Source organism: Lepidochelys kempii, chromosome 14 (genome assembly GCF_965140285.1).
Source record: "Lepidochelys kempii isolate rLepKem1 chromosome 14, rLepKem1.hap1, whole genome shotgun sequence".
NCBI lineage: Eukaryota > Metazoa > Chordata > Testudines > Cheloniidae > Lepidochelys > Lepidochelys kempii.
In genome coordinates this window covers 15,477,645-15,504,485 of record NC_136393.1, presented here as the reverse complement: position 1 = coordinate 15,504,485, position 26,841 = coordinate 15,477,645, and the positions used below count along the sequence as shown (strand labels likewise).

The 26,841-nt window shown below is 43.3% G+C and overlaps 2 protein-coding genes across 14 annotated transcripts in view; one reads left to right on the top strand and one right to left on the bottom strand.

Moving 5' to 3' along the window:
• Positions 1-26,841, top strand: part of RECQL5 (RecQ like helicase 5) — a 59,218-nt gene that overhangs the window by 9,401 nt on the left and 22,976 nt on the right. For 9 of the 11 annotated variants that reach the window (XR_012154767.2, XM_073310456.2, XM_073310455.2 and 6 more), the window contains 2 exons: positions 2,299-2,461; positions 3,341-3,423. Coding sequence is in view for 10 of the 11 variants with exons in the window: in XM_073310456.2 (XP_073166557.2) it covers positions 2,299-2,461; positions 3,341-3,423 (246 nt within the window). In the remaining variant the exon portion in view is untranslated. Of the gene's footprint in view, positions 1-2,298; positions 2,462-3,340; positions 3,424-5,547; positions 5,621-10,883; positions 10,949-26,841 lie in introns of all 11 variants that reach the window. The other 2 variants (XM_073310463.2, XM_073310464.2) reach the window with 2 other exon arrangements.
• Positions 12,492-26,841, bottom strand: part of SMIM5 (small integral membrane protein 5) — a 28,025-nt gene continuing 13,675 nt past the window's right edge. The window contains exons 4-6 of one of the 3 annotated variants that reach the window (XM_073310468.1): positions 15,990-16,127; positions 15,658-15,813; positions 14,153-14,235 (exon numbers count right to left, since the gene is read on the bottom strand). In XM_073310468.1, the coding sequence (XP_073166569.1) occupies positions 16,106-16,127 (22 nt within the window). In that variant the 3' untranslated portion in view covers positions 14,153-14,235; positions 15,658-15,813; positions 15,990-16,105. Of the gene's footprint in view, positions 14,236-15,657; positions 15,814-15,989; positions 16,128-26,841 lie in introns of all 3 variants that reach the window. The other 2 variants (XM_073310469.1, XM_073310470.2) reach the window with 2 other exon arrangements.

Sequence of the window (26,841 nt, the reverse complement as noted above, 5' to 3'; positions counted from 1 at the left end):
CACATGTACCATCTTCCTACGCACAGTCATGGATGCTACTAGATTGCTACAAAGGCAGAATGGACTGTTGTGCTCCTGTACTTGTACAACCCACATCATTCAGCACAGAAACGAGGAGTCTCCTTGTACAGTATTATGAGCTGTAGCAACCTGCAGCAGGGAATCCCTGTACCAGTCAATATGCCAGTCCCTAACACAATGGAGGGCAGTGGGAGAGCATACAGATGAATGAGAAAACACATAGAACAGCACATTTAGTCATTCTGTGTTGCTTGTAAGGGCTAAACATACTTACAGTAGAACCCCAGTGGCTCTTGCCAGCTCCTGGTGCAGAGTTAAGTTTGTTGGGCAGAACTGACTATTTCCTGGCTTTCAGTGGTTTAAGAATAGACACATTTGATATTCCAGAAGGGTATGTGGTACTGCCGATCAACCTCAACCCTGCAGTAACAAAGTCCTTGGGACGGGAATTGTACACACATCATCAGGTATAAGATCATGCCTGGGAAGTGCTGGAGGAGGCCCCTGAGGGAAATGAATGAAGGGAGGGTTCCTCTGCTGTTGTCAGCCCCTCCCTGTTTGCTGCTATTTACTGTTGCTGGAGATGGCGTATTTGAGGCGCTCATAAACACACAGGCAAGGAAGAAATTTTATGCTCTGCTGCCTCCTGGCTGATCCTTGTAATGACAGAGTGTTTTTGTTTAAAGGAGTAAAACCAGCGACTAGATTCCTGCAGTCTCTCACTTCATACTTTGATTCCTGGTGGCATATTATGATTGGGACGGTACAGTTGAAGTTTGTGAGCCAGAACTCCATATGCCTAGCTTGTAGGCAAAGAAGCTTCTAACTGAAGTTTAATTGGGGAAAGTTTTATGGCCTGTGTATACAGGAGGTCAAACTAGATCACAGTGGTCCCTTCTGGCCTTAGAATCTATGAATGATACTATCATAAAACATATTGCAAATCCTAAAAGTAAATAATGCATAATAGTAACATGCACAACTTTATAGTAAAAGAACCCAAACTCTTGGAGATCAATACTGTTTTCTCCCCCTTCACAGCTATAGATCTTTATGCTTTTATAGTATATACACCATCCCTATTCTCCTTCATTCGCATTGGGTGTGTCCCGCTGACTTCTTGTTCATGCACTGTCATAAATATAAAGGGAAGGGTAAACCCCTTTGAAATCCCTCCTGGCCAGGGGAAAGCTCCTCTCACCTGTAAAGGGTTAAGAAGCTAAAGGTAACCTCGCTGGCACCTGACCAAAATGACCAATGAGGAGACAAGATACTTTCAAAAGCTGGGAGGAGGGAGAGAAACAAAGGGTCTGTGTCTGTCTGTAGTTGTCTTTTACCGGGGATAGAGCAGGAATGGAGTCTTAGAACTTTTAGTAAGTAATCTAGCTAGGTATGTGTTAGATTATGATTTCTTTAAATGGCTGAGAAAAGAATTGTGCTGAATAGAATAACTATTTCTGCCTATGTATCTTTTTTGTAACTTAAGGTTTTGCCTAGAGGGGTTCTCTATGTTTTTGAATCTAATTACCCTGTAAGATATCTACCATCCTGATTTTACAGGGGGGATTTCTTTATTTCTATTTACTTCTATTTTTTATTAAAAGTCTTCTTGTAAAAAACTGAATGCTTTTTCATTGTTCTCAGATCCAAGGGTTTGGGTCTGTGGTCACCTATGCAAATTGGTGAGGCTTTTTATCCAACATTTCCCAGGAAAGGGGGGGTGCAAGTGTTGGAAGGATTGTTCATTGTTCTTAAGATCCAAGGGTCTGGGTCTGTAGTCACCTAGGCAAATTGGTGAGGCTTTTTACCAAACCTTGTCCAGGAAGTGGGGTGCAAGGTTTTGGGAAGTATTTTGGGGGGAAGGACGCGTCCAAACAGCTCTTCCCCAGTAACCAGTATTAGTTTGGTGGTGGTAGCGGCCAGTCCAAGGACAACGGGTGTAATATTTTGTACCTTGGGGAAGTTTTGACCTAAGCTGGTAAAGATAAGCTTAGGAGGTTTTTCATGCAGGTCCCCACATCTGTACCCTAGAGTTCAGAGTGGGGGAGGAACCTTGACATGCACACACTAGGCTTTTGTTGTAGCTTCCCTTGGTGCCTCTTGCTGTTTTAAGAATGCTCAGTTAAGAATCCCTTGCTCCATTCCCTCCTAGGTCCTTGCTCTTACTGCTCTGTTTCTACTTTATTGTTGGCCTCAGTAGAGAACATCTCTGTGTTTACAATGATGGGAGAAGAGAAGACTTCAACTTGATGCTTACCATTCTCTTATCCCATGCAGATTTGTTGCCCATTGGAATATTGCGAAGTCAATGGCTGGATATTACCAGGAGTCTGGAAGGGCTGGGAGAGATGGGAAGCTGTCCTGTTGCCGTCTCTATTACTCTAGGAATGACCGGGATCAAGTCTCCTTCCTGATCAAGAAGGAGCTCTCTAAACTCCAGGTAGGATCTGCAGAAGAGCTTCCTACAGCACTACTAACACTAGGTTTGCTCTTTGTCTATGTCACAGGCATGGCTAGCACCACTTTCTGCGCGATGCATGGCACTATAGGTGCTCCCTGCCTCGGTTCACAAATTGTGGCAGCCTGTTTGGATCAGGGCAGTCTATGCTGCAAACTCAGCATCCATCTTTACACAGTTAAACTCAGAATTTGGCTGTCTGTGCCTTTAAACAGGCAAATGCTTGCTAGTAGTGCTTGAAGCCAAGGCCCTAGCCTGGTTCAGGGCTTGCACTGAAGAACTCCTTCTCTGTCCAAGTCTCCCCCGGTATATAGACCAGTATAAACAAGTCATCTGCATGAAATTTTAGTTTGTATGACTTCGATAGTGCTTTTTATATAGCCTGTTGTAAAACTAGGCGAATATCTAGAGGAGTTGATGTACTTCCTGGAAGACCTATGCATACCCCTGGTTGAGAACCACTGATCTCATCAGCCCCTTGTTTGCGGTTACCTCAGACTGTCCCAAGGCAGAATAGAGTTTCACCAGAGGCTGGCCACATTACTGCTACTAGGACTGGGGATAGAGGCATTGGACTTGGATCTGGCTGCAGCAGTGTCACAGCTTAGAGTGGAAGAGACAGAAGTGCTGGGGAAGAGGTGGCTGGACCTGGCTGCAGTGTTGTCAGAAGGTCTGGAGGCATGGCAGAGGAGGTGGTATCACTCTTGGCTGCGGTACTACCATGGGATGGAGAAGTGGAGCATAGATCTGGTTGCAGCTATGTTCTGGAAAGATGGTCAGATTTGGCTGTCAGCAGAGGTGCTGCATCTGTCCATAGCTACATCAAAGGCGACTTTAAGTATTGTCTTTTATTATTCCCAGGAGAAAAGAGGCACTTTGAAAGAATCCGATAAAGCTGTGCTGACGGCCTTTGATGCTATAGTGAACTTCTGTGAAGAGCTGGGGTAAGTGTCTCTCTTGTATGCATTGATAGGGGGAGGGGTGGATGAATTCATCTACTTTTCCCCTCGTTGGTACCGTTATTGCCAGTGTATTCATAACTGTGATGCTTTGGAAAAAGTTGTGGTGGAAAACGTGAACCGAATGTAATAGTTGCCGTGCTGTCTATAGACTTGGGACTACTATCAGAAATAGTAGTTCTGTGAGGTGTGAACTGCCTGCTTTCCTTTTAATTGGTGGTTACTCCTGGAACACAGGGTACTGGGCTAGATTGGCCACACTAAGTCAAATCAATGGCCCTTCTTATGTTACGTTCACAAACCCCATCATCTGCCCACCTGCTTTCCCAGGCACCAAAATACACAACTAACTGTCTCTGTTAAAACCTCCAACGTCCCCTATGACAACTTCTACAAGATTGTTTGCTGCCAATTCAGAAATTTGCAGCATGTTGAAAATCAGAGAGACGCATAAAATAAATTGACTTTAATATTAAAATAAATAGCCAAAAGTAGTATTTTCACATTTAAAACACTCTACTTTTAAGTGTACTTGAAGTTAACCCAGAATTCCTAGTTTGCTGCAGAATTCTGCATTGCAGAAATCAGGGGCCCTTGTGTTAGATTGCACAAGGCGTTGGCTATTTCTACTGATGATTTAGGCCACCTACCCTGCATCTGAGTCACACTGCCTTTGAGACTGGCTGGTTCAATGGCTTATGTAACCATATGCAGAATAATCTCTCCTCTGTTCTGAGCATCTCATCTTTCTCCATCTCCTGTCAATGTGCTGCTCATTGCAACCAAGACCTCAGAGTGTGAAACTGGCATCTAGCATTGTATACTGATTATCTGGTTATGGGAAGGGGCTACTGTATGACCATGACATCCTCCCATGATACCACATGGAATTGTCATGCAGCATCAGCATTTTTCTGCTAAAGAAACCAAAGAGGATGGGCAGTATTTCGTTGTGCAGCTTTTTGTTCAACTTTTCCTATTTTCTGACTCACATTGGACCCTCCAGTTGTCTATTTTTGACTTTTTCTTAGCTAAATCTCTCCTGTAAAGAAATGCGTGATCTAAAGCCCAGCATCTTGGTGTAGAAGCAGTTAGTTTTAATGTTTGCCTCTGACTCAGAAGGGCTCCATGCTGCAAGATGCTAAGTGTCCCTAATTCCTGTTGTCCTCAACAGGAGCTTAGGGTGCTCAGCACCTTTCAGGATCAAGCCCATGGCATACACATGTCCAAAGTGGGGAACCTAAATGCAGACTTGTAACCACTACACACATTACAAATAGTGTACTATAAATCCAAGAAGGCTGTAATTGTAACAAATTGCTATGTGCCACTAGTTTGAGACAACAAGACCTTAATTTTGCCAATGAGAGAGCAGTATATGTTTACAAACTGGGAAATGATATCCTCCCTCCCACATATAGCCTTGGATCCATTTTCATTGTGCAGCTCTGCATCCAGGGTGTTTTTGCCAGGATTCAGTGTGGAAATGGGAATATTTATTTTCTCATTGTGGGAGCCCTGGCGAGGGTGTTGCCTTCAGTCGTGTTTTGACAGAGAACAAGACCTGTTAGGTTATTCTGAAGGATTTTTACCAGTTGCCCTGAGGTCTGGCCCAAATGTCAGAATAATTGGTATGCCCTCGAAACAATGCTTCATTGGTTGCAGTGAAGGTGACTCCACTAGGTGTCTGCTGTGAGGCACCATGTTCTAATATTTTGGTCAGTTTATGCAGCTAAGTCAATCTTCTTCAGCTGCTGTTGCATGCCTTTAGGTCGTACCTAGAGTAGCCAGCTGGCTGCCTCTGTGTTGCTTCTGTTGCCAGTTGAAATGAGAAGTCCTTTTTAATAGCTGTGGGTTGAAGATAGCTTAGCTTCCGTCTCTGATTACTCCGTGATCTCTCTGTTGAGATTACAAGCAAGGGTTTCGGTTGCAGCTGGTTTGCAATGGACACTTGTGCACTGGGAACTGAACTGAGACTGCCACTAATTTTGCACAAGCCATCAGTAGTTATGGCAGGACTTTCCAGGGTAAGTGTTAATATCAGAACTTGGGTTAGTTAAAGTTCATGTAATTGCTCCTTCATCTTGACTTACATCTCCCACCCTATAGTGAGAGGAGCCTAGCTGTTATTTCCACTGATGACTCTCTCTGGTGCTGTTCCACCGCAGCAGTAAAGCAATGGGTATGTGCTAGCGAACTTTGTATGTGAAAGACCCATGTAATAATACTTTACCTGGAGAAAATAGATTTTCTTTAGCTGAGACTACTGGAGAAAGAAATAGTGTTTCTTCTGTTCCATGGGGGCATTTAAAAGTAAAATCACCCTTTCTTTAACGGGGAAGGGGGATGCTGACCACTCCTATCTTTAAGGCTGAAAGTAGCTTCCAGTTATAAATCTCACTTTTTTTTCCCCAACCCCCTCAAAATCTTCCCTTCCCTAACTTCACCCATCCCCACTACCCTCTGAAATGTCATGCTCCATCTCATCCCAGGGTAGAATCTTACTGTGACCTTTACCGCAGGTGTCACTGCAGGGCCCCTCCTTGGGTTTGTCTGCTGCATGTTGTCACTTCCTACTAGCTGGCAACCCTTATTAAGAGATTGTTCAAAGGAACATCACGTTTTTCTGTTATCCAGTTTTTTTACATTTTAAACTAATAGGTTTTTCTACCCACTTTCTTAAAAATCAAACAAACCTCCAAAAACCAAAACAACAAAAACCCTGACCTTGTGAGGTCCTAACTTACAACAAAAGGAGCAGAGAGACACACTTGCATTGTCTTGCACACAAGTTCTTTTAGGTTGTTATGTAACCAGAGCAGAAGGACGATTGAATCAATTTCTTTTAATTAAAAAGCTTTTCACATAGAAGGGTCGAGATGAGCTTTTGATCTGGGGGCTGTTTCCTTCCTCATCTGAATATGGGTCAAAAAAGAAGGGCTGCTGCTTTGGTGGGATTACTCAAGGGTCTCTTCCACCTTCAGAATGGCAGGTGGTCATTTACAAAGATTTAACCCAGTAATTTTCCTTGTCAGGGAAAAGTTCAGGCAAGCAAATATTTTGACTGTAAGGTTTGGCTGGTCATGTGGTCCTGAATTCAGATTGCATTGTGTGTCAAGATTTGTAATTGAGTACACAACAGCATGAAGGCCTCCCTTGCAGGCACAGTCTTATGTACGGGCTGACAGATTGTGAGTGCCTCAAGTCTGTGTGTGAAGAATTAACCACACAATAAGGATAAAAGATGAAGCTTCCCTTTGACCTGATGAAACAGTAGGTGGGTGGGATAACTCTTGCCTGGTTGTGGTATTCTTGAAATGGCCCGCTCTTGTCCTTGCTGTTTATATGCAACTTGATTTATGCTTTGGAGCTGAGCAGCAGCCAAAGATGGCAGCAAACAAGAGGAGGGCAATGAAGACGGTGCAGAATGACCCAATCACCACTAGTCCGACAAGAGCCCAATCATCTGTCAGAATGCAACTCTTCAAATTTTCCAGAACTGGGGAAGCTGCTTGTGTTGAGGGCGACATGCTGGCCTGCCTGTGCTGGAATTAGAGTGGGGAAACCAGATGAGTGTGTGATGCTTGTCTGCCTGCTCTACTTCCTCAACAGATATATGCATACACATACTCTTTAAACACTTCCTTGCATTGTTCTTTCAAAAGGTGTAGTCACTTTTTAGAGAAACCAATCCCATGAACATAAACAGAATATAGAACACCAAAGAACTGTCTAGTAGTCTGTGCCAGAGAAGAGAGACAATTCTGCCATTAAAATTCTGTTCAGGGATTAATTTTTCCAGTAGTGTTTTTATTTTACCAATATTTTAGCAGCGTCTGCTAGTGCAGCTACAATCATAGCTTTGTCAGAATCTTCAGTGTAAGGATTGTACAGTCTGGATGTAAAAGGAATAATATAATAAAAATCAATGACCACAGCAAGTCTATCAGAGCAGAAGACACTTTGAACCAGATCCTCAGCAGGGGTAATTCAGGATAGCGCCACTGAAGTCAGTTGAGATACTCAGGTTTACACCAGTTGAGAATGTGGCCCTTTTAAAATAAGAAGTTAGGCTCTTAAGTCATGGGAGTACACCAGACATGGAAGTATGCTCTTGTACCCCGATAGCAAAAGCAATCTGTTTTGCAGGCACATTATCAAATGGGGGATTAAACCCTCTTGTCGTTTAATACAAAAAGATAAGGAATTAGAACAGCCAAGCTACACCATGCAAACATTTCTCTTTCTGTAGGGGTAGTTATGCACAGTGTTAGTTTTAGCATTGAATCCCTTAGCTTTTCCCCCTGTTTTCGACCCAAACCTTAACCTTTCTTTAACAATAACACATGCATGTGCGCATGCACACACTTTCTCACTAATGATGTTAAACTGCAACTAAAATAGGTTTTCTTTTTATTGACATAATTTAATCTGGAGTCTCACTAGGCTCTACACACTTGCTCATTCAGTGCCATCTTGCCCGTTGCCTTGCTCACAGCCATACTGTTACACCCTTTCAATAACATCTGACATCTCTTTGCAAGAAGCTTTTATGCTTTCCTGCTTTATACTCCTCAGTGAGAAATGAAAGAATGAATGGATTATTCCTCCTTCCGTCAGAGTGACTGCTATGCTGACCTAATGCAAAGAGTGGAGGAGTGGGAGACAACATCTCACTAAACTATTTCAGTCTACTTATACCTGTATTAGCCCTCTCCCCTTGCATTTCTGCCCTTAATACTGCACGAAAGGAAAGGGATTAGACATTGTGAAGTTAATTTCACCCTCACAAAGCTGTGCCCGCTAGAATCTCAGAAACAGACTCCAGTTGCTGTTTGTTACTTCTGCCCCAGCAGCCAAAGTATTTCGATAAAGTTTTGGTTTTGGAATCACAGCAAATAATTTTAACAGGGCCCTTTATAACTCTGCAGTTAGATATGTAGTGACAAAGGGCCTGTCTGGATAGTTCACCCCTGAGAAGGCTGCATGCAGACCCTCTGGGACAGTCCCCTCTCCCTCTAAAATAGTGACAGCATCGATAACCTCAAAATAGGTCTCCTCCAAGCCTAAGGGAAGAAATACAATCTGACTGGATACCCCAAACCTGCCATCTTTCCTCTGAAATGAAGTAGTTGTGGATGGTTCCACTAGTACCTGAAGCTGCTATGGATGTCGCGTATGTGCCTTCTGCTGTTGGTGCCTTCTCTGCACGTCCTGGAGAAGATCCTGGCCTGCTGAGAGGTCCCTCTCCAGTGTGCATGGGAACGGGGAGGCTCTGTGGGAACTGCCTGTTTGTACTTTAGTAAATTATTAACAGCAGTGGCAGTGTTTTGTGTGTCCCCTGCAGACTTTCTGGAAGGGTGGTGAGACTTATCTGTGGCTTGTTTGATTGTACTGTTCAGAGACTTGGTTTGCCCATGACTCAACCACTTCCTAGCCTTATTTGTGTGTGTGTGTGCGTGCGTGTTTCAATTGGAGTAATCCTGCTGGAAAGATAGTGGAGGGAAATGGTAGGTATCATGTGTCCAGCCCTTGATAGCAGTGTGACTTGTGATTAAATAAAGGCTGTGGCCCCTGTTCACTGCTGTTACTCCTTGATCTATTTCATCAAGCACCAGCCAGCATGAGAGCTTGGGTGGGAGGGGTATGTTGGCAATATGAACCTGTTCCCCAAAGGAGTAAAACATTCATCACTTTGGTAGAGACCTAGAGTTGCTGCCTTTAAAAGTTTGTCTTGACCGTGGGCCAAATTGATTGGATCAGGTTCAGACCTGGTGTGAAGTTGAGTTACATATGCATGCATGAGGTCTGAATTTGGCCATGTATGTCATCCCATCATGATGCAATGTCCTGACTCGATGCTGTGCTGACTCCAAAGGATATTTTTGAACATTTCAATGTCCTGCAAGTCTTACTTATATGATGTGGGACTCTCATAGGAAACAATGCAATCCTTCCTGTCTATTATTCATCCCACTGATCTTTTTGCATTATGGTCTCCACAGGACGCTGTGATTGAATCAAGCCTCTTTTCTTTCCTTCTTTCCGTGCCTGCCTCTTGCTGCAGGCATCCATTCCAACAAAAAACCTTACTGATACTTGAGAGGACCTGCTAGTTCCTCTAGCTGCTGGGTCAGGGGGTAGCTCGCAACCTTACTCTTGGTGGAGGGAATTGGGCTCTAATCTCGGATTTGCGTACAGAAGTCCGTATCCCAAGCTCAGTTTAGAAACAAAGGGCATGCCTACAATGCAGCCTCTACAGTGGCACAGCTAGAGCATGGCAGCTGTGCCACTATAGCGCCATAGTGTGGGGGTGCTTCCTACAACAACACAATGTGTTTTTTGCCCCCTTCAAAACCCTAGTCAATCTAATTTTTAAGTGTACACCAGGCCGTACTCCCCTCTTTTTAGAAGTGTGTTAAACAAGGCCATGCTTCCATAACAGTAACTTGATCAATTTGTAACAGTGCAGGCAGAGCAGTCCCTTACAGAGCAATTGTGCTGTGGGATAGCTATAATCAAGTAGACTCTTTGAGGCTTTCTTAAAGTAGAGGGCTCAAGAGGTAGGTGTGTGTGTGGGAAAGGTGAACTTGTTGCTCACCGTCAGATCCTACAGGCTGATCAAAAGTAGCATTATCTGAGGTCAGTTTTGCACTCGAAAGTGGGAGGGTTAATTCTGGTGAGTAGAAGCTTTTATGTAAGATATACGTGAGCACACCCCACTTTACCAAAATGAAAATTGCATAACTAGAAAACTGACAGCTGCATCGTAGAAGACTAAAGCAATTGTCGCTTGTATCTTGTACTTCTTGCTTCCATGCTAACTCCATCTGTTGCACTTTTACAAAAGCATCTGCATTTGAAAAGTGTTATTCTCTGCTTGTGCTTGCTGGACTTTAAAAAAAAATAGAAAAATCCCCTCCTCGTATCTGAGCAAGGAGTTACCCCAGATCCAATACTGCGCCTGGTAAATCTGCCTGTTGCTCCCGTCCACTTTGTTGATTATTTTAAGTCAAGAGACTAGAAATATGTATGTGTGGTGTGCAGGTGGAGTTGGTCCAGTGTTGTTTAGCCAATCAAACTGTAGTAATTCAGTGAGTTGAACTAGGATTTGCGGCGTCACCTGAAATTCTTTGTGCCCTGGGACTTAGACCCCATCCTAGCCATGTACTTAAGCAGCTGCTGAATTTCAAGCATGTAAGTAATCCCACTAACTTTGACAGGACTGCTCATGTGCTTTAAAGAGCAACTAGCACGCTCGGCCCTTTGCAGAACTGAGCCCACAGTAGCTGTCTCCTCATGGGGGTGGGGTGTCCAGGCCACCTACTGGTAGGACCCCGTTCCCCTGCTCTGAAAGATGATCTTGATTTTAGGCTGTCTTTAGCGAGTGTTTACATTCCCTGTTGCTCTCTTTCTATCCCTCCCTTTTTTTTTTTTATTCCCAGTTGTTGCTAATTCGGGAACATGTGGTGATGGAGATAACGCGGGCGCCTTCCTCTTGCTGCTCTTGGTCAGTATTTTAAGCCTATTGGCCATTACTCTTGTTCCTGTGCCCGTGTAGATAAGGGCTGGTAAATACGGGCTTGCTTGTAGCAGTCCCCCAGTACTCACTGTCACTCCAGGTGAGTTTCCTCACTGCAGTGTCCTCCTTGTGACAGCCACCATGACTGCATTAGCACTAGGCAGCTCCATGATGGTGAAACGCTTCTTGCTAGGATCCTATTCATTTCCATAGCAGCCAGTGCCTGGCTGGGGGAGGGAAGAAGTAGGTTCTATTTCATTGGTCACATGTACCTAGGCCTAGGTTTCTAGCTAATGAGAAACGAAAAGATCCTCAAGCTTATCCTTATAAGTGAAGATGTATCAAGTTTCCTGTTGGGCAGTCAATTAACATCTCTGTGCCTCAGGGATAACCACACTGAGGTACCTAGTGTGAGGGTTACTTCCCTAATGTCTGGAATGTTGTTGTAGCCATGTTGGTCCCAGGATATGAGACAGACAAGGTGGGTGAGGTAATATCTTCTATTGGATAAAAATACCCTATTATCTGTGGGCAAACTCTTTTCACAATGTTCACTCCATATCTGACGTATCAGCCATGGTCCTCCAAGGAAACCTGTACAACACCTTCAGTAGATGACCTTGGGAACTTAAATTCATAACTCTGCTAGACACTAAAAACCATGATCTCATCAGAAACACCGGTAACCTTTCTTTGTCCCATGACTGTAAAGATTGCAATTGGTCACTTCATTTTAAGTGGTTTCTTGCAACTTGTGTTAATCCCTTATGCTTAACAACGTGTTCCACCTTGTATTTGGTTGTAACATTCTGGTTACCTTTTCCTAAGGAAGAGCTCTGTGAAGCTTGAAAGCTTCTCTCTTTCACCAACAAAATTTGGTCCAGTAAAAAATATTGCCTCACCTGCCTTGTGTCTCCAACGTCTGTAAAACACTTGGAGATCCTCTGTGGGAAGATGCACCAGATGTATGAAAGTTTATTATATTAAACTGATACTACACCAGGGCTTAGTTGTCCCAATTCCTTTGTTAGGAGATGCAAACTTTTGCTTCTACCATGTACATTGTGGCAGCCAAATGGAAAGGCTGGGCACTTCTTCAGTCTAAATGTAACTTTTATTCTTTGTGTGTGTGGCTAGCTTATAGCAGTGGAGCATTATTATTATTCTTTAACTTTTAATGCCCTCTGTCAAGTTAGGTCCCACATTTTTAATTCTCTTAAAAACCAAACCATCCCCATTGTCTATTAATAATGTGCACTTTATTTTTGCACAAGTGAAATGCTGTGGTGGTGTTTTTTCTTAATCTAAACATTCCTCTGCATTGTTGGCAGCTTCTAGAATTGTTCCAAAGTATGAGAACGAACTCGGATGCAAAATGGACAAATCTAATTGAGTGAAGAACAACAAAAAGCTAAACAACACAAGTGATGAAAAGTAAACTAGTTGATTTTGTGTGTACGTGTTGTTAATAATCTAGGGCGATATTAGTAATTTAGCTAAGGGATTCTTTTAAATATTTTTTCCTCTTTTCTTTGCCCCTTTCTGCAGAAGTGTCAGCAAGTGTTAAAAAAGCACCATATTCAAAGCTTTGTAACTGAGACCGCCTTAGCTGAACTCTGGCACTGTAGATGTGTAGTCCATTTGGCTGTTTCAATCATAGTAGTAAAAATGCAAAATGCGAGTAGAAGATGCTTTATTTACACTCTTAACTCCAAGTGAGCTTGTTTTAATTTCTCTTAAAGGTAATCAGTTCATATTGTGGCATAATTGCTTTCAGTTTTAAAAATTAAACCCCTTTTAACTAACGGATTACTGAGAAAGGGGAGTAGTTTTTCTACTCCTTTCCTACCCTTAATTACAAATGTTGGGCCCAATTCTGCAGCCTTTCTACACGTGTAAGTTCCATTTGAAGGTCACTGGACTATAAACCAAATGTACACAGTGGCTGCGGTGTTGAAAAGGTATTTATTTGCACTTGTTAACTTTAGCGGTACAGTTTGCTCGGCTCCAGTTTGCTCCACCACTTGTCATGATGCCATCTCTCAGCTGCTTCATGTATATCCTGAATTAACACTGCCCTCACTGTATATTCGCTCTCTGAAATTCATGTGTGTATAAATATATCTTAAACATTTGCTGCCATTAATATAAACTACACCCATGCCTTTTTTAGTGCAGGGAGCTAGGCATGCCACTCCCATGAATAATAATGGGGATTTGTACATCTGCTTCAGTGCCCCGTGCACTGTACTGAACACTCACCCTGCAATATGCAGAAAAAGCAACATTTTTTCACGGAAGAGAAGGATCTAAATAAAAAGAGGGTTTTGTTTTTTTTTAAAAAAATGATTACCGGCAGGGCAAGCAAACAAAACAATTTGTGTTAGGGTTTTCTCCTCTTGCCTTCATCCTTTAGTATACAATGGATATTGCACATAGTCTAATTGTTTTCCTCTTTGGCAGTTTTCTTGTCTTTGTACCACTGAGAAAATAAAAGCAGGGAGCATTTGATGCCAACTGTATTTCCAGTCTCTGAGCTCACGCACCAGCTGAAAGTCCATGTCATGCTGTGCTCTGAGTGGATGTCTGTTAAATTTCACGTACTCTACTACTCATGGTTTTAAAGACAGTAGGACAGGGAACGAAAAGCCGTACTTACTTTGGGCTTGATCCTGAGGGGTGCTGCTAATGGACATCTCCAGTGATGACAGTAGGAGTTGCTGGTGCCCAGCACCACCTCTCTGGATTAGGTCAGTTATCAAGAGAGCAGGGGACCTTCCTAACCCTGGGGCAGTCTGCATGTGGTCTTTGTCATGGTTTGCAGCTCTTTGCTCGCAAAGAGGGAGCCTGTTGGAATTTGCTTCTTGCCCAGCTGCAATGTTCGCGTTGGGGAAAAAAAGTCTGTTTTTGTGTCTGTCTATGGCAAGGAGACGAGGATGTCAGAATAGTGTTACCTATGTCGCCACATCACAGACCCAAGCAGCGATCATTGAAGAACCACCTAATCCATCTTATGATCCACTTTCCTCCTCTGCAGCATATTCTCATTCACTCCCACCAGCCCGTTCAGAGAGTTAGTGTAGAGAGTGTCATTCCCAGGTGATTCAGCCACAGTGGCTGCCTGTGTCCTCTTTCACTTTCTTCTCCTGATGCATTTCACACATGAGCAGTTGGCTGGATCTGGATCTTCCTGCCTCTCTGATCAGGGCCTCTGTTGCAGCAGCAGCGATAACAGCAACAGCTGCAGGCTATGGTCATCAGTGACAGCACAGTAACTGGAGAGAGAAATGGAGAGTATTGGCTTCTGAAAAGATCTTACAGGAATAAAAACACACTGACTTTGCGGTGCCTTGAAGAGGCAAAGTTTCCTGGAAGCTCTGCTGTAAATGTTGGATTTATTTCTGGGCAGGTGGAGATAGTACTTTGTGGCAAAAAACCCAACAACATTGGCTTATCAATACATGAGCGAATAACCTTAAAGCTATAGAATAACATTTATAATTACATTATACAGCACATTTAATTCCAAAGGATCTCAAAATAGACTGATGCAGTAATTGCACATGAAAAATTCGCACTGCCATTACTGGAAGTTATATACTCATAAGGCCTGGGGTATCAGGCCAAATGGGAATCCCTCCACCCCTCTCAGTACAGCCTCCTCTGGAGTGAAATGCATCAGTTGTGTAGTGCTGTGTGGCTTTAAAGGGTGGAAAGTGAGGAACAGTATTTCTTTCAAATGAAATTACAGGGGGAATCTTAAGGTATGCAGGAAACAGTTACCAGAGCTGGGATTTGTCTGTGAAGTCAGTATTATCATCCCATCTCTTAAGAAAAGTGACTTTAATGACAACAGGTATTCAGAACTTAGGGTTTTTTATTCCTTCCAAACTAGGTAAACTAGTAGGTGCTTATATTTTTGCTAGTCATAGAATTTAAGGCTAGAAGGGACTCTCCGATCATCTCATCTGACCCCCTGTATTTCACAGGCCACCAACACCACCCAGCAACTATCTGTCCAGACTATATATAGTGTCAAACATAGGGTTCCTTTAAAAACAAAGAACTGAACTGCCAAGATCCTGTTAGGGATGATGGTCAAGATGGCGATGGGATTATTACCTTTCTCTGGATAACATAACACCCATTGTGTTTGTTCCTTTAAGTGTAATCCATTGACAGGCTGCCAGGTAACCAGACCCAGTGGGGAAACCAGTTGTGTCTATGAGAAGTTGATATACCTGCTTCCAAATTCCAGCTGAGGGAGGGATCCTTTTGTGGTGGACACACGCCCTTCCCCCATGGCATTCAAACTGGGAGCAAACTCTCCCCTCTCCCTTTCACTCAAGGGTGCCTGCCTTTCTTCTTCCTACTTTTCCACTGTTCTTTAAAAAAAAAAACTCTCTCTATCTGACCAGACAGCTGTTTATTCCCCCTCCTCCAACACCAGTTACTCCATGACAGGTGACTCCATGAGCTAACCTCTTCCAGGGGGAGGCACTCTTTCTGTTCACACCAGGAAAAGAAATGTGTCCATACTACAGTGTGCCAGTTTCTAGGAAGCAGCAGTAATGAGGGGCAATCCCAGAGTTGAGTGTCTTGTCTGGTGGCAAGATACACTAATACCATTCTTCACAACCGCTCTCTTTCTACTCCTCAAAACATTTACACATGATGTGACTCTGGGATTTACTCACAGTGATAGCAAGAGTACTTCCCTCCAGATCAATGTTCAGGGGCGATGGTATGGAGAAAGCTTGCACTGCTGCTCCCCATGCTATTTGTTCTGTACATAAACAGGAATGAATTCTTCAGGGCCATCAGTCTGGTCCTATCCTGACTGCTAAAATTCACTTCAATCAGAATGGATTTGTGGGAGAAAATAAGCTAGAGAATCACATTCTTTAGAACAGCGGCAGAACACACCTGCTTTCATCAAAATCATCAGCACAGCCTTCCAGCCTACGAGATCTGAGAGGTTCATGCAACAACAAGCACATTGGATCCTAGCACCATTCCATGTACTTACCGATAAAGAAGAGGATAATACAAAATGACACTATCTCCACAGGTTCAGCCTTGGGCAGCTTCTGGAGCTTAAGCAGGAACTTCTCACCAATGGTCTGTATTTCGTTCAGAAAGCCTTCAGAAGACATCCTGACCAGCACTGTCCAAGTTGTGTTACATTGGAGAAAAGCCAAAGAAAGAAAGAGAGAGTGCGCATGAAGTTCTTTACTGTCAATATTACTAATGCTAGGGAAACAAACAGCCTTCTTTAAGGAGCTAATTTAGGATCACAAGTAAAACACGTTTATCCGGTCTCAGCCCTTGCTCCCAATAGCTAAGGAGGAGGGATGTTAAGTATCTGCATATCCTGACACTGCTTTATTCAAATCCGGAGCTAGCTGACACTGGCTTTGTATCAGATCAGTTTGTGGGTGTACTCTCCACCTGGGCTCTGTTTCACCGCTGTTAAAAAGCCAAATGACTTTGCACAGTTGGCCAAGGACAAAAATACAGTGTTCCCTCTCAGCCTGCTATATGTGGGATAACATTAAAGCTGGCTAATAACCCCCAAGTCCTTGGCCAGCCATCTTCCACAAAGGGGAAAATTAGTTGTTGCTTTTCTTCGTTTTTCATGTTCTCCCAGAAAGTAAGCTGAGAATGTGTGTCCCAAATCATGCATATGATGCTGCATTCTGTATACAAAATTGTCTTCCCCTGTGTAATGCAACATATGCTCCCTTTTAAGGTTTCTTGTAGCTCCAGCTGCAGCAAGCCACCTTGTGAGTGCTTCCATTATCATAGCACCCCTGTGTAATACTCCTATCATATTTCTGGTTTCCAGGGCTGGTGGTGTATGGTGATATTGTGAATTTTGACTGATCCTCGTCTATTTAGGAGACATGAATGCTTTAAGTTATACAGTTATACAGCTGACTGTGACTTTTGTACCTGGTAAGATAAATATAGATCTGTTTGACCACACATTTGTAGTAATGTAGTGACATATAATCTGGCTAGGGGATTTAGACTCCCACCCATTGGGTATATGGGCAGGAGGGGAGGAAGGGAGAACAAATGCCACGGAGATCTATTTGACTTTAGAGCCTAGTGTAGATGATCCTTACTCCCATTCCTCTTGTAATTCCATCAACTATGAAAAGGCAATTTATTGTCAGGAGCTGAAAATACTGTTGATAAAGTTATATTTATATAAGGCAACATTTTCAAAGCTACCACTCCAATTGTATCCATAATATTTGCAAGCCTGCTCTTTTGTGTGATCAAAAACTTCTTGTGTCTACAAATGGATGATCTTGCAGTGTTACTGGAGAGTGAGGTAGGGTGCTGTTTTTAAGAGTTTGCCTACTCTGAGAAAGTAATTTGGATTACGGGAGGGTGTGAATTTAAAGCAGAATAACTATTCCTGATTAACTGTCTGCATGGATGCTCCTTATTCCAGAATGAGAGTGCCTTATTCTGAATTAGGATAATCCACTTTTCAAAGCAGGTTGGCTTGTCTACATAAACATTCAGTTCACGGCAGGCTGGGGTGTAAACTACACTGCACTAGCTTGCTGTGCTATAGGAGTCTGTACAGCCTCTGCTGATGTGCACTAACCGTTCCTTAATGCGCTTTGATCTACTCCCATGTCAAAACAGGGTATATCAAAGCACAGTAGGAAACAGTTAGTGTGCTTAGTAGGGTTCACACAGACACTTAGTGCACAACAGGTTAATGTGGGGTAGATTTACACCCTAGCTTGCGGCAAGCCAAATGTTTGTGTCAGCAACCTTAAGCTAAACAGGAACAACTCACTTTAGTCTGGAATAAGAGCATCAGAGCATCCATGCAGGAAGCTAATTGGGAATAGTTATTCCAGAATAGTTTTTCTAGATTAACTCCCCATGTAGACAAACCCTGAAAGGTGTCCAACTGCGTTAATGTTGTAGCGTGTATAGTATGAACAAAACTGAGTTTAAGTTTTCCCATCAGCAGTTATTCAACCCATTGTGCCTATTATTATCATAGGCTGCTTAGAAGCATACAGCTTGTTAGACACATGCAAAACCTTGTGTTTGGTGTGTGTTTGGACCCCCGACTGAGTTAAGGTTCTTATGCCATCGTTCAACTGAAATTTCCTGGCTTGTTTAAATTCTATTAGTTGACACTATTTTATGGGAGTCCTTCATGGTGCAGTTAATTTCTGCCTTTAGTGGTGACATAAAGCAAACAGAGATACAGAAAATGCTTCATAAATAAGACAATCAATTCACTGCTGCACTTTCTGCTTTGGTTTGCACAGTGGATGCTCTGGGTTCAGCCTTCAGTACATTTAGAACAATTACTTGGGAGAGATCTTGGCTCTTTCTTTGCATGCTGGGTTTAAATATTATACTGCCAAGCAAAACAGTATATTTTGAATGTGGATGCAATCCACAGGTTTGTTCTTTTAAAAACAAGGCTACAGAGTTTATGGGGAGGGAAGAGTCAGAATCAGATGGGTTCTTTGGGGCAGGGGGAAAAAGGCAAGGTGGCAAGAGAGGCCAGGTCCAGTAGGAAGAGTAGGTGCAGTGGAGCACAGTTGTAGCCTTATGACCTGAAATGATGTAGCCTGATCAATGTAATTAATAAATCTATAGGTTACTAAGAGTTCCCAGGTTTCAGAGTAGCAGCCTTGTTAGTCTGTATTCGCAAAAAGAAAAGGGAGTACTTGTGGCACCTTAGAGACTAACAAATTTATTTGAGCATAAGCTTCCATGAGCTACAGCTCACTTCATCGGATGCATTCAGTGAAGTGAGCTGTAGGTCACGAAAGCTTATGCTCAAATAAATTTGTTAGTCTCTAAGGTGCCACAGGTACTCCTTTTCTTTTTAAGAGTTCCCAGTTATCACTTTGAGGGTTGACGGGTTCTTGTCCTAAGATCAGGCCCAGTGTTATTCAAATTATTATGTAGTTGGGAACCCTGATGTGCACAGTTGCAACACTCACACTATAGGAACTCTTCTATATTTACCAATAATTTTATTAACATTTAGCACAGTCACAAACACTCCAGCCCAGTAAGGTAGATAGAGATACTACAGAATGTACCTCTGAACATCCATATACTTACACCATCCCTTGCAGACCAACCTGAAATGTTAGTCATCATCTTCCTCATTACCTTGCCCCACATCACCAGTGGCCATCATTCTGGCATCTCCCACGGGCTACATCTTTCTCCTACTGCTCATAGGCTGGGATGCAAATTTTTTAATATGTTACGCTGACACCACTATGTCTGATTCTTATTCAGTTGGGGTTTCTCCCCTCTTCCTTATTTGTATTTCCTTACCTTGCTAATGTTTGGTGTCCTTCTCCTATAGGTTAGTGTATCAGTGATCTCAATTTGTTATCATATATGTCAATTCGTTGCCTTGGCACCCTTATGGTTCAGTATGCACGGTAGCTTATGTACCAGTTATCATGTACATCAATTCATCGCTAATGACATTCTTGTGTGGGATTTCCCCTTAAACACTCTTTTTCAGCTTACCAATCAATACTTGGGGTTTTCCATTGGGCCGTTTACCTGTGCCAGAGCTTATAGGCCTCAAGCCTGGTGATAACTGCGGAAGCTAATGTCTTATAGGATACAGGCCTGTAGGTTCCTTGCATTACTGCTGAATATAATAAAGGCAGAATGAAGGCAAAGCCGTGAATATAATAAAGGTAAGCTAACCCTATAGGCCACAATGGCCATTGCACAAACCAGGGTTAAATATTTCTCTCCAGGATTGATCTCCACGCCTAAAGCGAACTGTTCCTCTAGTGGCTTTTCTTCCACCTCACGCACTGTTACAGGATTCTATGTCTGTATGTCTCAGTTTGATTTCCAGTCCAACAAATGGAAAGCGTGAGGAGAGGCAAAACAGTCTGTGCTCTCTGATCGTTGCTTTAGAGGTAAAACACTTTGTGTTTCTGCCTGGAAGATCCCACAGCAAACAGTCTGTCAAAAATGTTTCTGTGCCCTGCCCTGGGCTGGGGAGTGAGTTGCTAGTATGATATGAGCTAGACCTCCAGAGTTTTGGTGTGAAGTGTAGGATTACTGCTGTAGCATGGGTGTAACACTGTATGGCTTAATGTAGGGTTCAGTCTGTATAGTTTGACCAGGATCCTGGCTTGACTTTCTTTCCTCAGCAATGGGTGTTCTGTTGGTCAGGCTATCTAACACCATTGTGGGTGAAGGAGTCTGATGTTTAAAAGTTGCAAGGAATGTTGCTTGTTTATCTTGGTTTGAACACTCTACAGGGAGAAAGTTTGAACTGCAGTCAGCGGTGCAGTATCTGGCTGCCAACAAGGGAGTAAATACCTTTCCACTCTACTAAGTGAGATGCCAGCTCCAGAAACTCACAGCGTTTCAGGATTTATAATCGCAGAACCAAACAACTTTGCAGAATTCCCTCTTCCACTTATTCTCCTCCCTGCCTCCATTCCCCCCCCCCCCCCAAAAAAAAACAAACAAACCAAAACTGTCTGTCAGTCTTCCATTCCACCAATTATATAAATTGTTTGCTCAGAACTAACCTTGGACTTGATCTTACTCCCACCGAAACCAGTGATAAAACTCCCATTGGCTTCAGGGGGGCCAGGATTTTTCCAGGATTAGCACATGGGAAGGACTGGGTTCTATTCCTAGCTCTACCACTGATTCACTGTGTGACCTTGAACAAATCACCTAACTTCTCTGGGCCTCAACTTCCTTATTTATAAAACAAGGGCAATGATACTTAGTGACATCACAAAAGAGTTATAAAGATTAATTCATTTAGTACACTTGTTTTTCAAAGAAGCTGCAGAAGACCTACAGTAACAGATGAAAGGTGGTACTGAGGATCAGGGCAAATGATAATTATTAAAACAGACACTTCTCTGTGAAAGATACAGTTCCATTACTCTGTTCTTGTTTACAAAGGAAAGTAGCTGATGTTATTCTCACTCCGTTACTTTACAGCATTTCAGATGATAAGAAGAAACCAGTTTGGCCGCTGGTGATCTCTGTATGATACTGGAGATGCAGTCCCCATCTGGCTTGAAGTCCCCACTTTAACTGGCAGTTTACTTTCCAAGGATAGAATGTTGTTGGGGGTTAGAGAAGACCATTGGAAATTGGGTTCCTGGATTCTATAGCAAGCATAGCCACCAATGGACTGTTTAATCTTGGGCAAATCAACCTCTTCATGTCACAGTTCCTCCATCTCTGTGTATCTCTTTGCAGCTGACCTCCCTCAGTAGTACGTTCACTGGGAACAGGAACATGAGAGCAGAAGCCAGTGCTCTTCTGGGAACAGGGGCAAGACTTTGGAGCTCATTACAGGAGAAAATCAGAATGTCCACATTTCCTGCCTTTGCAACACGGAGTAAAACGTCTTATTATGACTGGGCATTCACACAGCTGTACCTAAACATAGTAAAGAAGAAATGAAAAAAGGTGGACGAAAGGGGAGAGAGGAGGAAAAGAGAAACTTAAACAAAAATCAAAGCAAACACCACCCTGAACTGCTTCACAGCAGGCAGCTTGGAGCATTCCCTCTAGCCTGCCATGGCAGTCGGAAAGTTATGGTTCCAACCATCTTTTATTCTGACTGTTCATTTCTGAGAAATTCCTCTTTAAAGCAACAAAACCCTACATTGTAGCCAAGGGATTAAATCTTCAGATCTCCTATTCACACTGCAGGGAAGTGAACTGAGTAAATCAAATCTTTAGATCTTCATATTGTTTCAGAAGGGAGGTAGAACCTACCATGAGCTCAAGGCATTAGTCTTGCTTGGAAAGAGAACAAGCACAGTAATAATGCAGAAAGACGTCCATTTGGTTTGCAGCATGTGGCTCAGCTGCACGGGTCAGGTTATTTTAAACTAGCAAGGCACTGCCTGTGTTCAGGGCTCTCACAGGTTACTGATTAAGGTTGAGGTGATGCCTAGAAAGTACTACCTTATTTTTTTTAACGCAGATTCATCCTACAGTGCCAGTTGGGTAAAGCTGTGCAAATTGCCATAAATGCCCTGGATGCCAAATCTTTCCAACTTGCTTTAATAGACTACAGTCATATGGTACCTAAGTAAGTGGCCTGACTTTCAGCTGATGAGCACCTGCAGCTCTTATTGATTTGATTGGTAATTCTGGCTATTCGGCATTTCTGAGAATAAGAACATTTATTTAGGTGCCTAACATTAGGCACCTCAGGTTGACTGTTTTGGCTAGAGCCTTTTGGGACTGAGAACCAGCGGTCTGTGTCACATCTTTGACGTCCTTTGTAAGTTGGCTATAGCGCACGGCTGGACCTTGACCAAGCATGAAGGCTGCATAATGTGGTCGACTTTCCATAGGGCCCAGATTCTGGTATCTGGCTTAAACTGGTTCGGTCTCCATGAATGAATAATTTATTTGTGGAATGTATACAGTTTAAACACCCTTCCCTTTAACAAGATACACTCCTCTTCTGTGCTTTCATCCTCTGCATGGAGAAGTAGGTGTGTGGGAGGGCAGGTGAGGCTAAACTTATTGTTGAGGACTAAGCCATGGGTTAGTCATAATGCTGGTGCTGTTTCAGTAATGTATGTTTGCATAGCGAGGAAGAGAGAAAGAGAGATGATGATCTTGTGGTTAGGGCACAGGACTAGAAGTCAGGAAACATGGGTTCAGGCTAGTTCTGCTACTGATTCACTACGTATTTTTGCGTAAGTCACGTAAGTACTATGTTCGTCAGTTTCCATATCTGTAAAATGGGACAATGTTTAACACAAATGCTTCTAAAGGGCTTTGAGCTCTTCGGATGGAAAGTGCTATGGAAGGTGTATCACTATTATTTTATTCCGCTGTTGTTGCAGTAATGAAACAAAATGAAATAACCTTTGAACTAGATATACTTCATAAGTGTGCAGTCGCTGTACCACTGTTTAGGATGAAAGTAAGCTTATTTACGCCCACTCCCTGTCATTGCCTAGCCACATGTTTACACAGCACTAGCTGTTTTTATTTCTCTTGTCAAAATCCTTCTAACTAAATAGCTTCAATGTCCTCTTGCAAGCAACCCTTTCTAGGCTTTTGCTGTTGCTGCTTTCTGAACCCTGAGATGAAGTTTTGGGGAGTCTGTTGTTAGCACACGTAGTTCTAATGCAGCACTTCCTAGTCATGTTGATCTTTGATTCTGCCCGAAGACCGGCATCCTCTTCACCTCCGATCCCACAGTGGCAGCCATTTGAGACCTCACAATTCAACAAGAGGGGCCAGGGGTGCAGAATGGCGGGCTCCGGGGGACTACCTGATGCTCCCAAGCAAGGAGTTTGTCTGTTGTCACACACTTATCTCTGACTCCATTTTAATGTTTTCTTTAAGATGTTTTCTCAGACTTCTTGTCTGCAGCCATTAACGCAAACATTGTGTGCTATGATCTGTCCCCATCAAGTCACACAAGATAAGCAGGGTGAGTTTGGTCCAATACTGGAATGGTAAACGCCCCTGGAATGCGTAGGAGCTGTAGGCAGGTAGTGTTGGTTGCTTGGCAGGGAATCTGCCAAGTCCACCCCAGCATGGTGAAAAGAGGTGCTATACTGCTGAAGGGGCTGCCCTCCCAGTGAGGCTTAAAATGAAGGTTCTGACTGGTGATCGCTTTCTCAAGAGTAGGTGTTCAGCTGTGGTGTCGTGGATTAACTCTAAGTGTGGTAACTCCTTTGTACTCTACTGAATTACTGCTCTGGCTTCAAATGGATAAGATCTTCTCCACTTCCGTTCCTAAACTATCGTCATGTTGCCGTGCATTGTTAAATAGTAGCTGCATTTTGGCAGGAGATGAAATAATCCCTGTATATGATTTATATATTAGTTTAAATCTGCAACATGCTTTAAGATTAAAGGGATTATAGAAATAGAGGAAATCCACCCGCGATATTGCATTGTTACTGCAGCTTTTGCTGGCATGGATGTAGTTGACCAACCGCATGATCTTCACAACAGCCCACAAGCAAGTCTTGTGTCCATAACAGGAGAGGTCAGAACCAGTGAGGCCAATAGTTCATTCACTGGCAGGAAAAAATAGTTCCCAGCTCTAGAGAATTCAGACTTCACCCACATGTGCACAAGCTGGTAAATTGTGGTTCAATTTCATGGGAGAAGAGCTTTGACCTTGTCAGCCAAGGTTGAAAAATCTGAAGCTCTCCCCTCCAGATTATAAAATAGAATTGATTGGGTACCCAAATAGTCAAGATAGCCTGCAGTCTAGTTTGTCCACTTAGTGGAGCCAGGTTTCCCAGCAGTAAAGATGCCCCAGTCCTGCCCAAGCCACCTCATATTTAACTAATGTGAGACAGGATCATGGGAAGGCATTGAACTCCCTGAAATATCAATCAAGAGTCTGAAATTGATATTGAGACCGCTGAGTCGGGAACTTCTATAAAGCTCTTAAGAATCCTCTACCCTTCTCTAGCACATCCCATCTGAGAATCGTAAATGAATGAAGCGCCTTGAGAGAGGTCATTATTATTACTCCTGTCTTACAGATGGGAGAAACTGAGGCACAGGGATTGTGACTTGCCTGCTGAAAGGACAAGCTGTATTAAAAATAAATCTGCGAATAACAAGTGGGGTCTCTGATGTTCTGTAGTTACTGCTGCTTGGGTCTCGGCTCTGTAGTAGACTGAGGAGTAATTAGAACAGCTATTTTCAAGGACAGCTGACAGAATGAGATGTACCATGTTTGAGTGTGTGTCCAGGTCTATGAAAGCCCAGTAAATAGCCACTTCAGGAAACACAGGTTTTCTGCCAATCTCAGTGCCATATGCCTCATCACAATATTGGGAACACATTCTCTAGCTGCTTTCCATTACACCTGGGTCCTTATTTGCACAGCGCTGTCCAGAACTCAGAAATTGAATGAATCCAGCTTGGGTTTTGAAATGTGCCATTTACTCCTAACCAGAATGCCATGCTGGCTGTAGGGACCTGGAAAATCCAGGAAGTTGAAGCACCTACATCTGATCTCTTGAAAGAAGCAATTTAAATGATGGGTGAAGTGTGAAGCTTATGAAATTGATGGTGTGGGAGGAACGATTGTACTAGTTTGTGTCAAGTAAGGGCATGGGCAGGCGCTGCCCTTCCTTGGCACTCTTAGCACACCTCAGTTTTGACTAGCAGCTCCCCTGGCTATTCCAGTCCTGCGACTGTCCTGAGCAAACTCTGTTGTGGTGGGTTTGTGTTGCAGACTAAAATCAATTGTTTTATCACTTTTTTTTCCCCCCTCCCACTTGCTTAGATTTAAGCCTCTGCTTTCTAAGGTGAATGGCTAGTGTACTAACCCATTGTACACTTGGCCTCCAGCAAAGGCCTTTCTATAGATCTGTCATGTTTGATACAGGCTAAGAGGCCTCTGTGCTACGTGACAGCAGTAACGTAAACCATGCCTCTGCCTTCCTACTTCCAGACACACGTTTCGTATTGCTTATTTTTCCTCCTCTGCTGCTGGATAAGCCCCCAGTCATAACCCTTTAGGATTTTCACTGCAAGGAAAATTTGGCCTGTTTCTCTCTCTCTCCCACTTTTGTCCTTGTTTTTCTTTTGCTTTTTTTCTTCTTCTTTCTGTTTGGAAGCCATCTGAACTGTAATGTTTAAAAACAAATGTAAACCACAGACCCTTCAAGGAACCGCTAATGAGTCTCTGGAATTCAGACTAGTTGGGAGAGGAGGAGGGCCCAGTAATTTACTGTGCTGTTACCCAAGTGGTTCTGCTGTATTCTTTGCGTGACAGGCGAGTGGTAAGATGCACCACCCTTTCCAAATAAGCAGGATCCAAAGGGAAATAGAAGGAGAGGCTCAAAGTACTTGATCCTTCACATTCCTATATCTGTGCAACATCTGGGGAGAACTGGCTTTCTGTCTCTCTTGCTGCCTGTTTGTAAACAGCTGAACTTTGAGCTCTCTCTGGAGAACGCACCAGTTGTTAGCTCAATGCAAAGGGTTACAAAATCTTCCAAACAGCATTGAGAAATAATTGGCTTCAGATGGGGAAAACAGAGGGGTTCATGGGGTTACATCTTTGGCAGTGACAAATGGTGAGTGAAGGAAAGGGGTGGGAGGGCACTTTGGTAGCTAGAAGCAAGGCTGGCTCGAGGTTATTCTTGTGCGTTTGGGACTCTTTCTCCTCTGTTTCATTTCCCTCCCTTGTTGATCAAAATGTGCTCAGACCCCACAGCCTCATGTTAAGTAAGACATGGGCTGAGAGACCTGGTGTTCTCTGCCAGAGCTGTGGGTTTCTGGTGCTGTTTTGGACAGCAGACCAGAATCTGCTCCTGCTACCATTGCAGATCTCCATTTGGAAGCTGTGTAAAAGCTTCCCCTTTATTTCCACTGGGCCCAGACGTTTATATTAATTTGCACAGTAAGCTGGTTTCTCTGAATGGGTTTTGTTTTCTGAGCATTCTGCTTGCTTCAGGGTTCAGGGGATAAAACTCAGCACCAGCTGAGAGCTCTTCTAGGTAGAATTCTCTGCTGTGGTTTGACATACACTAGCCAAAGTTGGTAGCTCCCACTGAGCAGGGAGTCACCAAAGCTGCTGGCTAAACTAAGTACTCACACATGAAAACACATGTGCAAAGAATGCCCTGTGGCAGATCCTGCTCATAGGAAGGGCCAAGTTCTGCACTGACGTGCACTCCCTGTAACTCCACTGAAGAAGTGAACACAGGATACAGCCCTTTAAATGCTCGCGAATCAGCTAAAAGTTACTCCCTTCTGCTTCAAACTGTTATTGACAATGTATGTGATAAAAGTGAGCAGTAGCTGCTTTCGGTACACTCTGTTGTAGCACAGCTTCCCTGACTCCTCAAAGCTTTTGGCTC